This window comes from Taudactylus pleione, unplaced genomic scaffold (genome assembly GCF_031769625.1).
Source record: "Taudactylus pleione unplaced genomic scaffold, aTauple2 ptg000013l, whole genome shotgun sequence".
Lineage (NCBI taxonomy): Eukaryota > Metazoa > Chordata > Amphibia > Anura > Myobatrachidae > Taudactylus > Taudactylus pleione.
The window spans coordinates 3,773,845-3,787,913 of record NW_028284416.1 but is presented as its reverse complement, the minus strand read 5'-3'; the positions used below and the strand labels follow the sequence as shown (position 1 = coordinate 3,787,913).

The following is a 14,069-nucleotide window of genomic DNA, read 5'->3' as shown; positions in this document are numbered from 1 at the left end:
CACAGTAACCCATTATATGTGTCATACATAGTGTATTGTGTGTCATAATTCCAGCATATACAGGACCAGCGATCACAGTAACCCATTATATGTGTCATACATAGTGTATTGTGTGTCATAATTCCAGCATATACAGGACCAGCGATCACAGTAACCCATTATATGTGTCATACATAGTGTATTGTGTGTCATAATCCCAGCATATACAGGACCAGCGATCACAGTAACCCATTATATGTGTCATACATAGTGTATTGTGTGTCATAATTCCAGCATATACAGGACCAGAGATCACAGTAACCCATTATATGTGTCATACATAGTGTATTGTGTGTCATAATTCCAGCATATACAGGACCAGCGATCACAGTATCCCATTATATATGTCATACATAGTGTATTGTGTGTCATAATTCCAGCATATACAGGACCAGTGATCACAGTAACCCATTATATGTGTCATACATAGTGTATTGTGTGTCATAATTCCAGCATATACAGGACCAGAGATCACAGTAACCCATTATATGTGTCATACATAGTGTATTGTGTGTCATAATTCCAGCATATACAGGACCAGAGATCACAGTAACCCATTATATGCGTCATACATAGTGTATTGTGTGTCATAATTCCAGCATATACAGGACCAGCGATCACAGTAACCCATTATATATGTCATACATAGTGTATTGTGTGTCATAATTCCAGCATATACAGGACCAGCGATCACAGTAACCCATTATATGTGTCATACATAGTGTATTGTGTGTCATAATTCCAGCATATACAGGACCAGTGATCACAGTAACCCATTATATGTGTCATACATAGTGTATTGTGTGTCATAATTCCAGCATATACAGGATCAGTGATCACAGTAATTAGCCATTAGATGCGGCAGTAGGACCATCCTGCCTGAGCTGAACGTATTTAGTTTAGATGTAGGCACCATTCCAGGGCATGGGAGCAAGTCCGGGAGCCTGGAGGAGCAGCAGAAGAACCTAGGACTGCCCTGGACATGCTGTATATGTACATATTGGGCTCTATAGCAGTGCATCTCTAACAGAGCATGTTTTCCAGATCTTCTAGTTGGTGCACAGGTTATTTATTACTGGCTGATACATGTTAAAAGATCCACAGGTGGTGCTAATTATTTCATTTGTGATACTGAGAAGAACATACAGCACTAGTAACATTCTATTATATTACTATTTCTATTGTGGTCATGGTGTGGGCTGGGGAGGGGGGTTTCCAGGCAGACGGAACCCCCCCCCTGCGTTTGCCTATGCGCCGGGTACACGCTGCCCCTCCAACAGCTCCAGGGGGGCGGGATGGAATGGACAGAGGGGGCGGAGCAGCAAGGGAGCAGGGCGAGGGCTGGACTGGAGACGGCAGGGGGCAAACCTTGGTGACCTGGCATACACTGGGTCCCTTTACTGGTAGGTAGATAGATATATGTAGATGTCAGTAGTGAGCCTCCTTTATCAAGTCAATTATTTGTTTTTGTGGTCAATATTTACCAAATGATGGGGATGGGGCTCTGCAGGCCTGTGCGTCCACCGTGGTTTGTAAGCAAGAAATAGCTACGAATAAGACGAGGATAAAATGGATTATGTCTATGCAGTTATGTTTCTTGTGGTAATTGTCACTATGCAGCCGGCCCTGCACTGGCCCTTACTGCCGAATTCCCCCTTACTCTGACCTTACACGGCAGTGGCGGGCAGCCTGACATGTGCCCTCTAACATTCAGAGCGGCTGCACGTCTCCTTTAATCCCAGAAGTCAGTTAAAATCGCACATTGACATACAAAATGCTCCGCATACAGCTCTGCATCACCCCCTATGGGGCTTATGTAATAGCCTGTGAGGAGCAGGCTCTGGCGACATTTCAGGAATCTGTCTGTAGTTTTAAAGTGGCAGTCATTTACAGGCAAAACCAGGTAGGCTGCATTCTCAGTGATGTCACTGGTTCCTAGTGACTGGATAGGCTGCATTCTCAGTGATGTCACTGGTTCCTAGTGAATGGATAGGCTGCATTCTCAGTGATGTCACTGGTTCCTAGTGACTGGATAGACTTAATTCTTATACCACTGGTCCATAGTGAATTGATTGGTTGAAGTCTCAGTGATGTCACTGGTTCCTAGTGAATGGATAGGCTGCATTCTCAGTGATGTCACTGGTTCCTAGTGAATGGATAGGCTGCATTCTCAGTGATGTCACTGGTTCCTAGTGACTGGATAGACTGCAATCTCAGTGACGTCACTGCTTCCTAGTGACTGGATAGGCTTCATTCTCAGTGATGTCACTGGTTCCTAGTGACTGGATAGACTTCATTCTTATACCACTGGTCCATAGTGAATTGATTGGTTGAAGTCTCAGTAATGTCACTGGTTCCTAGTGAATGGATAGGCTGCATTCTCAGTGATGTCACTGGCTCCTAGTGACTGGATAGACTTCATTCTTATACCACTGGTCCATAGTGAATTGATTGGTTGAAGTCTCAGTGATGTCACTGGTTTCTAGTGAATGGATAGGCTGCATTCTCAGTGATGTCACTGATTCCTAGTGAATTGAGACTGCATTCTTAATTATATTACTGTCCATAGTGAATTGATTGGTTGCAGTCTCAGTGATGTCACTGGCTCCTAGTGACTGGATAGGCTGCATTCTCAGTGATGTCACTGGTCACTAGTGACTGGATAGGCTGCATTCTCGGTGATGTCACTGGTTCCTAGTGACTGGATAGGCTGCATTCTCAGTGATGTCACTGGTCATTAGTGAATGGATAGGCTGCAATCTCAGTGATGTCATTGGTTCCTAGTGAATGTATAGGCTGTATTCTCAGTGATGTTACTGGTTCCTAGTGACTAGATAGACTTCATTCTTAATTATATCACTGGTCCATAGTGAATTGATTGGTTGCAGTCTCAGTGATGTCACTGGTTCCTAGTGACTGGATAGGCTGCATTCTCAGTGATGTTACTGATTCCTAGTGAATTGAGACTGCATTCTTAATTATATCACTGTCCATAGTGAATTGATTGGTTGCAGTCTCAGTGATGTCACTGGTTTCTAGTGATTGCATAGGCTGCATTCTCAGTGATGTCATTGGTTCCTAGTGAAAGGATAGGCTGCATTCTCAATGATGTCACTGGTCACTACTGAATGGACAGGGCTGCATTCTCAGTGATGTCACTGGTTCCTAGTGAATGGATAGGCTGCATTCTCAGTGATGTTACTGGTTCCTAGTTACTAGATAGACTGCATTCTTATATCACTGGTCCATAGAGAATTGATTGGTTGCAGTCAGTGATGTCACTGCTTCCTAGTGATTTCATTGGTTGCTTTGCAGTGATTTTATTGGTTCTTAGTGAATTGATAGACTGCATCCACAGGCACATTACCTGCCTCGGCCACACAAGAGCTGCCTCCACTGCATATAAGAAAATATAAAACACTTTTAGGTGTTTATTTGATTGCAGATGATTCCCCCTTAGTGCTGATACAATGGCGTGGGAGCAACAGCAATGACACATCAGATCACTCGCGGTACGGCACGATATTGCAGATTTTTATACGTAATGTGATCTTGGGGTCTAACAAAATTGCACCATATGCACAAACTTACTCGTGGGGATCACTGCTTTGCTCCTAATTTAATCTGTTCTTACGAATCATAAGACTCGGAATTAGGGGGAAAATTTCCCTAAACCCTTATCGTCTGCCAAATGTTCCGTAGTAGTTTCACCACATTTGCTCCACCGCTGTAATATATACTACGGATGGTTATACTGATGTTCTCTCAAATCTGTTTTTGTTTTTTTTTACAGGAGACCCAGAAGAGTCCACTAGGGTGATACTCATGACCCCAGGCAACAGCCAAAGGCCAGACCCTTCTGAGGATGAGGCCCACCTGGGCGAGGTCACACATCAGAACAAACTTTTATACAAGAGGAAGCTGATCGTGCACCGATCTCTGCTCCTTATTGGTGCTATTACTATATTAATGGTTGGGATATTAATAAGGCTCAACGTTTGAACACCAGAAAGGAGGCAATGACATCATATTTACATTACGTATAATGAGAGAGACAGCGTCCGTGATGAAGAATTTAAGTTGATCCAACTTGTTTACCAATCTGGTAATGACATTGGCACGGATTGGTGGGAATCAGGACCAGCCCCGAGACTAACGCAGCAAGCGCAGATGACGTCCAACAGAAATGTACGCGCTATTATCTTTTTACGGCTTATTTAATCTATTTATTTATAATGAAAATAAATCACTAGCCAGCTCCAATATTTATATGGGAAGAGGAGGAGAATGATAAATAACAATTATAGATCTTTAGCTGAACTGCTGAACTGAATGGAAAGCGCTAAAACCAAAATAAATAGAAATCGCTAAAGTTCTAGTGGATTTGTTAATAACAAATATATTGTACAACGTTACACTTACAGTAAAGAGAGAGGGTGATCGTGTTTTGAGAATTTATAAGGGCTGCTCTCCGCCACAATATAGACTTAACCGAGATCTTGTGAACTCACCACGCGTTTCGCGGACATATCCTCTTAGACAGGCTACTGTAACATAAGCCTCATTCTTAGGGTGAGATTGACCTCTTAAGGTCTCTGATAAACAGAATGTATCCTACTGACACCACTGACCAGTCCAGAGGTAACCAGCCGGAGGCCCTTATGCCATGCGCCAATGTAATCGCCATATTAAGCACTGAACCAGCTGGCCAATGTCAGGCCACCTTCTGCGTATAGTTCAGTAGAAAAGTGTAGCACTAATATAAGTGCTTAACGAAATAAGTGGCTATTTCCGGCTAAGCATGTTAATTAGTATCTAAGCTAATGAAAATAATGGCAGCTAAGTGAAGATATGTTTCGGTTACGTCTTTGGCTGTGATCCATACTTGCCAGATGTCGCAGTTGTACTGCTGTGTTGAGCTAGAGTACTGGTGAATACTGCATTAAGGGCCAGTGCGGTGATGACTGTCTAGTTACAGTTGCTACGAGAAGGATTACTGTATAGACCATATCAATTTTGACTTTTTCTCTTAGCTAGTTCATGTTTGCTCATGTTTGCGAACCGTGGTAGGATGCACAATGACGCACGACCTGCAAAGCCCCATCCCCTCCATGTGGTGAATGTTCCTTTGGCAATTCCTCATTTTCACTAAAGGGTAGATTATGATGTGCAGTGCACAAGGGCACGCAAGCCAGGGGGTGCTGTGCCACCCACCCTGCATACAGATATACAAGTGTCGCATATCAAATTAATCAGTGCAGTATCGTCCGTCTTAGTCGCACTGCATTGCAACTAAGACGCATGTTCAGATCAAAAAGACGCTTGGCGCAAGCAGAGTCGCTTGGTACCTGGCAGGTCAATTACGCCAGGCAGCTCGCGCCGTGTGGTGTGTTTATTGAGGCTAGATGTATGAGGTCACATGATCTGTACCTTTTAATTATATGAAAACTACAAGATGATGTCTGTACAGTAGCTGCCGGTCTGAGGATGTACCTGTATTTTTTGGTCTGGAAGAACATTACTACTTACGGGACCTGGCGCGCCGATAGGGGTTTTTTGGTGCAACTGCAGCAATAGTGTTTAAGGACACTTCTGTACCCATGAAACCAATTATGCCAAGTGGACATTTAAATAATAGGTCTTAGGGTTATTAAGAACCAATCCTCTTGAACCCTTAGATCTAGTTAGAGTGCTCATTTTCATTCCGGCCGAGGAGACAAGTACCGGTTATACTCACTTAGTATATACGATAACTAATGTAACCAGGATAGTGCTGCAACACTGACTGCGCACATGCTGGTTGGGATGTGGACAATGAGCATTCGGAACCTAAATTGTGCGTGTGCTATCCATGTCTTTCACTGGCAAAATTAATTATAAACCTAGTACTGTAGATGGTTAATAACTTGCCAGGGTCATTGGACGGTTGTCACTCTAGTCGCCCTTCAATGCGTAGAACACTTCTAAGTAGCAGCAGATGAAATGGTTACGCAGACACTGACCGTGACTGATGTGAAGTGTTATACGGCGCTTTGAGCTATTAAATGAAATATGCAATTAGATAGAGGTTTAACCTATTTGGGTTTGTGATCAGGAGGTCGACAGTGAGGATTTCCCCCATTAAGTTGGCCTCACATTCCAGTATCACTGGTGACCTTGTCAATGTCTACCTCCAGTACCTGTCCCTCCACTTGAAATATGGGCTAAATAATAAACCAATAACTCTCCAGTACAGAGAATCACAGCAGTTCTATTAGTTCTGAAGGTGTGCTCCTGCTGTATATTAGTTCTGAAGGTGTGCTCCTGCTGTATATTAGTTATGAAGGTGTGTTCCTGCTGTATATTAGTTCTGAAGGTGTGCTCCTGCTGTATATTAGTTCTGAAGGTGTGCTCCTGCTGTATATTAGTTCTGAAGGTGTGCTCCTGCTGTATATTAGCTCTGAATGTGTGTTCCTGCTGTATATTAGCTCTGAAGGTGTGTTCCTGCTGTATATTAGCTCTGAAGGTGTGTTCCTGCTGTATTTTAGCTCTGAAGGTGTGTTCCTGCTGTATATTAGTTCTGAAGGTGTGTTCCTGCTGTATTTTAGCTCTGAAGGTGTGTTCCTGCTGTATATTAGCTCTGAAGGTGTGTTCCTGCTGTATATTAGTTCTGAAGGTGTGTTCCTGCTGTATATTAGTTCTGAAGGTGTGTTCCTGCTGTATATTAGCTCTGAAGGTGTGTTCCTGCTGTATTTTAGCTCTGAAGGTGTGTTCCTGCTGTACGTCTGTCACTCTCTCCATGAGGTGTCACCAGTGTAAGCGAAAGATTATACAGTATTTCTCACTGTCGTATCCCTCGAACATAAAATGTAACTGTGGCATTTAGCATCTCCTTATGGCATGTATATACTCCTAGAGGTACATTTACTAAGAATCGTGTCTGGTCGAGAGTGCAATCACAGGTGTTTGGCCATTTTTACAACGCACAAATTTAAAGTCAAATTCAGGTGAGAAACTTTGAAGCTCCCTGGAAAACACAGGTGAAAACATAAATAGAAATAAATTCACCATTGGCCAAACTTGCAGGTACTTTCCATAGACAGGAGTACAACACTGGAATTTACCAAGAATTGGGATCATAATCACGTGTGTAATTTAAGAAAACTCTGTCCAAAATAGAAGCCTTATGTAGACTACCCCCTGAGCTACGAGTTTAACATAATAATGCACAGATAAGTGTGACACGTGTACTGTATGTTTTTGCCTCTAATTAAGGAAATAAAGGGTCAAAAAATTAGAAGAAAAAAACGGCGTGGGGTTCCACCTATTTTTAAAACCAGCCCCGGGCTCAGGGCCCGATTCAGACCCGTTCGCTAGGCTGCGTTCGCACGCTGCTCAGTGCCAGATTAAGGTCCACATGGGCCTGGAGCTGAAATTTATGAAGGGCCTATTGCGTGCCTAGCAAGAAGGGGCTGTTAGTGATGTGGGGTGTGTGACCAGTATTATGGAGGTGTGGCCTGTACTGTACGGTGTGACTAGCACCTACCTTCTGAAACCTAACTTACCCTCCCAATTTCGCTTATATCGATAGTGTAGTGTGAGAGGCTACAAAGGAACAAAGGTAAAACACTCCTTGTTAACATGTCCGTAATATGACAAAAAAGAAAAATGGCACTTAATAATGGCGTAAATGTGAAACCCCTCTACTAAAGAGCATACGGGTCACTTAGTGATGTCATGAATTTGAAAACTCTCTATATGGCTATAAGGGCATATTTATTAAAATGGGATGCAGTCATAATACAGACTGCAGGAATTCCGTTGTTTAGAATGCCGACGCCGGAATCCCGACACTTGTCAGAATACCAGCGCTGGCCTCCTGACCGCCAGGATCCTGAAGGTAAGTAACGGGGTTAGAGTGAGGGTTAGGGGTTAGGCAGTAGGGGGAGAGTTAGGGGTTAGGCAGTAAGGGGAAGGGTTAGAGTTAGGCATTAAGGGTGGAGGGTTAGATTTAAGATGCGGGAAGGGGGGGAGGCTAGGTGTAGGCACCAGGGAGAAAGAGTCAGGGCTGGGGTAGGGAGAGGGGGAGAGTTAGGATACCGACCAAAAGGTGTCAATATCCTAGTCTGCCCCATAAAATTAAAAATCCATATTGACGCAAAATGACCGTGATCACTTTACTTATATCTACTGACCGTCCTGAGGCTACTGCAACTTTCCAGCTGTACAATGTGGCAAAAGCTGCAAATCGCTTTTTAGCAGGATAGCCCCACAGCAGGTAATGGGCTGACGCCTTCTGAAGATGGCATTAGCCCTAGCAAGCAATATCTGCAAAGCTTCACTTTGTGGATTTTTTAAATACCCTTCTCATAAAAAACTATGTGAATAGCTGCTGTGGGAACCGACGGACAGAAAGCAGGAGATATCTCTAATATCTCCTGCTTTCCTCTAGGATACATCAGAAGGAAACTTAATTCTGCCCTTAAACATGTAAAAACAGCACTTTCACATATTTTAAGGGCAGAATTGGTTAATATACTATAATATAAAATCAGTCATGTTGGCACTCACTGAAACTGGCAGAAATAACTTTACTGGGTGACTTTCAAATGATGCAACTTCATAAGTAATACAATGCACGCCGGCACTCCAGGAACATAAATGGAGACTCAGGGCCTGATTCAGACCCGCTTGCAAGCGGGTTGATGGTGACCCAGTGTGCACTGCGCGAGCCCCAGAGCGAGTGCAAAAAGCACTCGCTCCGCGGCTCATTACAAAAGGGGCGGCTGTCGATGTTGATCGACAGCTCACCCCGTTTTGTAGGCGTGGCCAGGGGGTGGCTTCACAAACTGAGGCGTTCCCAAGCGAACGCCTGCTGTTTGTGGGTGGCCCTACTGACATCACCATTGATATCAGTGGGAGAGCTTCTGGCTCTAATAGACCCGGAAGCTCTCTGGGGCTTGCGGCGACGAGACTACCACAAGGGTCTCGTCACAAGCTAGATGGTCGCGAAGGTCTTGACCATCGCGACCATCATCCTGGCCGCTCGCAATAGCTGTGTGTGGTCACCCACAGCTATGCGAGTGGCCTCCAAAAAAAAACAAAAAACAAAAACGCCCAGATTCAGAGCGAACGCTCTTTCAGAGTGCCCGGCTCTGAGTCATGGCCTCAGCACAGCATTTTCAGATGTTTCAACATTTTAAAGCCCTTTATTTAGCGCATTACTCAAGAATAGCAGTTTGCTAGATTTATACATATACACACAAATATCTTTCTGTGGCACTCTGGGACTCCTGTTTTGCCCATAACGCTCTTTTTACTCTAAGTTCCAGAGTGCTGCCAAAAGATATCTGTTTTTTGTATGCTACGTGCATATAGTTCAAGTGCTGGAAATTGTACATTTGTATCTGTGTGTGTATGTGTCTGTCTATATTACTATATATATATATATATCTATAAATGTATATACACACACAAGTATGGGAGCAGGAGGAAGGTGGGTGGAGCCAGGGCATCACAGAGCTGTGATCGGGGGAGGGGGTGTCGGGTAGGAGCCAGAATGGGGGAGCTGGGGGCTGGACAGAACTGTTGGGGAGGGGGAGCCAGAGTCGCAACGACAAAGGGTAGGGAGATCAGGATGGTGCTGCGATGAGGGGGGAACACAGATGAAAGGAGGAGGGGTCAGTAAGAGAGAAGGCAGAGCCAAGCATATATATCGTACATATATATTTAAATACATAAATACACATACTGTGTGTGTATATGTGTGTGTGTGTATATATATATATTATACACATTTACCACAACAAGTAAAAACATAAAAAACTATAATCAGTGAAATCTTCAGTCAGTTAGTGGCAGAATGAGCATACCTTTTTCCAGGGCACTGCAGGACACGGACAACTAGTTCAAGACCATCAGCTGCAGCAGCAGCCAATATGCTGTCCCCGATCATCATAAACAGCCTGAAGGGCTGCTAGTTAGCTCAGCCTCAGTCACAACAATCACCAGACTGCCGACTTCCCGGAGCTGAGCTTGGCCGCGGCCCGCGGCACTACAACAGCAGCTATTCTGCACGGTGGTGGGGCGGCGCTTGTATCACACGGCATGACATCATGGCGCAGGGGAGGTGTAGAGAGAGGAACTGTACGGCACAGGGAGGGCTTGCGCAGCCTTCTACTGAGCCGCCATCAACAAATTTGTTATTCCCAGTACATTCAATCTCCGGCGGGCGGCCGCGGTGGTGGAGGGAGGTGTTAGGGTTAGCGGTTTGACTGGGTGAGGCCTCCGGCGGCTGCTTGCAAACTATAACAGGAGAATTTTTTTTCCTGTCTCCAGTGCAGCACAGCAGTTGCGGTGGGCCTATTTTGATATGGGGCCTGGAGCTGCAGCTCCACCCGGCCCATTGTTAATCCGGCCCTGACGCTGCTGGGCGATTTTCGCTATCTGCGCATGTGTAAAAGACACAGTACGCGTACGCGAACCAGTCATTGTGATCGGGAAGCGATTGCACAGAATACACAAACAGTCCGCTAGTTTGAGTGACAGAATATGCCGTTAGTGGGCGGTGACAGGGGGAGGTCGATGGAAACGGGGGAGTGGTGGTGCGAACGCAGGCGTGCCTGAGCGTCAAAACGCTGTTTCTACGGCTTGCATAATTAAGATGCAGCATCATAGTACACGTCACATGGCTGTGGTCAACCACAAGCGCTGCATATTCCACCGATGGTTCTTGATGTTACCGATTGTTGCATACACTTCCTGGAGATGACGTGTTGTGAAGGGAAATTGGCGTCTTAAGACTGGCTGTTGGGCGCGTAATACACACTGCGATCGCACGCCAACACATAGTGGGTGTACTAATGTCTTGCCGTGCGAACGCGGGATTTGCATACTTGTGCAGCTGACGGCTTTGTGCAAACGCAGCTTAGCGAACGGGTCTGAATCGGGCCCTCAGATCGGAGTGTAATGCCACAGCCGGCATTACAGAACTACAAGTGCCAGCAGGCAGCCGGCGACAGGACCCCCACTGTAAAAAAGTTAATTACATGCAAACACACACACACATTATACTCAACTTGTCCCCGGAGTCCCGTCCTCTTCTTCAGTAGCATCCCTGATTATCCATTAAAGAAAAATGATACTCACCTACTGTATCTCTTGGCCCAGGTCAGTCCTCTTTTTCCAGTAGAGTCCCTGCTAATTAAAACAGACTGGCCATTCAGCAGCCTAGCTGTTGATTGGCTGCGAGTGGCCTGGCTGTCAATCAGCTTGGCTACTTACTCTAGTAGTGGCCTCTGATTGGCTGGCGGCCAGACAAGTGCAGGAAAGCTTGTGGGTTCCGTCACTTGCCGGGGAAGAGCTGTATGTGGAAACACATATAGCTCTTCTGTCCGAATTGGCTCGGGACACTTGTTAGGAGGATGTGCTGGCGTGCCGGGGGATCTTGGCATCCCCATTCATCATCCGCAGCCACAGCAGCTCCCATTGTTCTGACTCACTGGTGGTTGGCAGCTAGTTCGGCGGCAGGTCAGAGCGCTGCTCACCGCTCTCCCACTGACAGTGTCCTACTTCACTCCACGGGCAGCCATGTCATTGTTTCCCCGGCGTCCCACGTGGGTTCTTTCCCCCCGGCTTCACTTGCTGAGTGCAGCCATGTTGTTTCCAATCAGGTGACTAACTCAGAGCCAATGGAATCCCAATCTGCCGTCACCTGACTCCACTATACAATCCCTGGCTAGCCATGGCTATTTAAGAAAGTTTCCAGCACTGAGCAAGTGGCCAGTGCAATGTTGTGTTCAGCCTAGCTGTGAGATACAGTTTGTGCTCCTGCAGAATTCTCTGTTACTCAGTGCAGATTCCCATCTCGCTGCACCGCTGGCTACAGTTGCTATCCGGTTCCATTCCTGTGTATCTTTTCCGGTCATATTCCGGTAATCCTATCCAATCCCATTCTGGTAAATCCTTTCCTGTCCCAATTTGGTGAATCCTGTCCTGTCCCATTCCGGTGTATCCTGTCTGGTCCCATTCTGGTGAATCCTGTCCGGTTCCACGACAGTGAATCCTATCCGGTAACATCCTGTGAATCCTGTCCGGGTCCAGTCCGGTGAATCCTATCCGGTCCCATTCCAGTTCTGACTTAGTCATCCCTATCCAGAGTGTTCCTCAAGTATAGGGAAACCCAAGCAAGGGACTGCGATCTCCAAGTCAGGCGCAGCTAAGCCCCACAAAAAGAAGCCTAAACGCTATTAAGCCAGAGAGTCAATCAGAGCTCAGTGTACTTTTCAATCAGTGACCCCCACAGTCCCCTTGTGGGGGGTCACTGATTCCGCACCTCTGACTTGGGTCTCAGCCAACTTCCCAGATACTGGTCTTTCTCCATCCAGTCAGTGTTCATTCCCTGAGTCTGAATTATATCAGACCTCCCAGTTTCACTGTCCATACTCTTGAACCCTTGTCTACCAGAGTCTGCAGCTCAGGTCCACAAACAAATCACACGAGTGTGAAAAGGGGTTTGGTCTGGGCGTTGATGAGTCAGTCAGGAAATTGCACAAAGGAAGGAGACATTTTACCCATTTTCACCCCCTTAGGAGCAGAAGTTTAAAAAATCCCTTCTTAGTGAGTACTTACGTCATGGAAGAAATATACTCCCCGATTTTCATATTTCTAGGTCCAGGGGTTTGGGCTGGGCATTGATAGACTAGATAGATAGATATGAGATAGATAGATAGACAAATTATTAGATAGATATGAGATAGATAGATATGAGATAGATAGACAAATTATTAGATAGATATGAGATAGATTGATAGATATGAGATAGATATGAGGTAGATAGCTAGATATGAAATAGATATGAGGTAGATAGATATGAGATAGATAGACAAATTATTAGATAGATATGAGATAGATTGATAGATATGAGATATATATGAGGTAGATAGCTAGATATGAAATAGATATGAGGTAGATAGATAGATAGATATGAAATAGATAGACAAATTATGAGATAGATAGATTGATAGATATGAGATAGATAGATTGATAGATAAAAGATAGATAGATAGGGAGTGAGGGATAATAACATTTATTATATAAGGGGGAGAGATGATAAAAAAATTAAATTATAATGGAAAAAAGCTAGATTAAGCACAACGGTGACCATAATGCATATCTCCCAACATTTGAAGACATGAAATCGGGGTATCTGCGGGCCGAAAAGGGGATGTGGCCTATACGAGAAGGGGTGTGGCCTAGCGGAAGCCCCCCGTTTGCATCACTAAGGGGCGTACCCAGCATCTACGAGATGCTGGGCTGCCCTTGGGCTCCCCCCGTACTGTGAATAGATGCTGTGCGCATGCTATGCAGAGCAGCGGTGTATGCTTCCCCCAACTTCCCTCCCCACTGCGGGACACTGTGGCCCGCGTGTGGGACAGTGGGACAGTCCCAATAAAACGGGACTGTCCCGCTGAATGCGGGACAGTTGGGAAGTATGATAATGTTATGTGTATGTGAAAATGGTCTATACAGAATTCAACTATCCACATGTCCTTAAATGCCTCTCAGACCTCTCCATGCGCCACTTTTATGGCATCAGATACCTCCATATACCCTTTGTGTGCCATCAGCCCCACACATACCCCTCATGTGGCTCTCAGACCCTCCACGTGCCCTTTATTTGCCATTAGACCCCTCCACATGCCTCTTATGTGCCATCAGCCCCCCCCACACATACCCCTCATGTGCCTCTCAGACCCTCCACGTGCCCTTTATTTGCCATTAGACCCCTTCACGTGCCCCTTGTGTGCCATAATTTCCTTCCACGTGCCCCTTGTGTGCCATCATTTCCTTCCACATGCCCCTTATGAGCCATCAGTCCCCTCCACATGCTCTTTTTGTGCCACCAGTCCCCTCCACATGCCCCTTTTGTGTCTTTCTGTCCCCTTCACATGTCCCTTATGTGCCTCTCAGACCCTCCAAGTGCCCCTTATGTGCCATCAGTATGCTCCACATGTCATTTATAAACAACTTCCCTTCAATAACCTCCCATG

The 14,069-nt window shown here is 45.5% G+C and overlaps 1 protein-coding gene across 3 annotated transcripts in view; it reads left to right on the top strand.

Annotated features, from left to right (window-relative positions):
* The window catches only part of LOC148542339 (multidrug and toxin extrusion protein 1-like), a 42,581-nt gene extending 38,184 nt beyond the window's left edge, over positions 1-4,397 (top strand). For 2 of the 3 annotated variants that reach the window (XM_088470329.1, XM_088470352.1), the window contains one exon: positions 3,833-4,397. In XM_088470329.1, coding sequence (XP_088326455.1) covers positions 3,833-4,041 — 209 coding nt within the window. In that variant the 3' untranslated portion in view covers positions 4,042-4,397. The remainder of the gene's footprint in view (positions 1-3,832) is intronic. The other variant, XR_015878246.1, reaches the window with a different exon arrangement.
* The last annotated feature ends 9,672 nt before the right edge of the window (positions 4,398-14,069 follow it).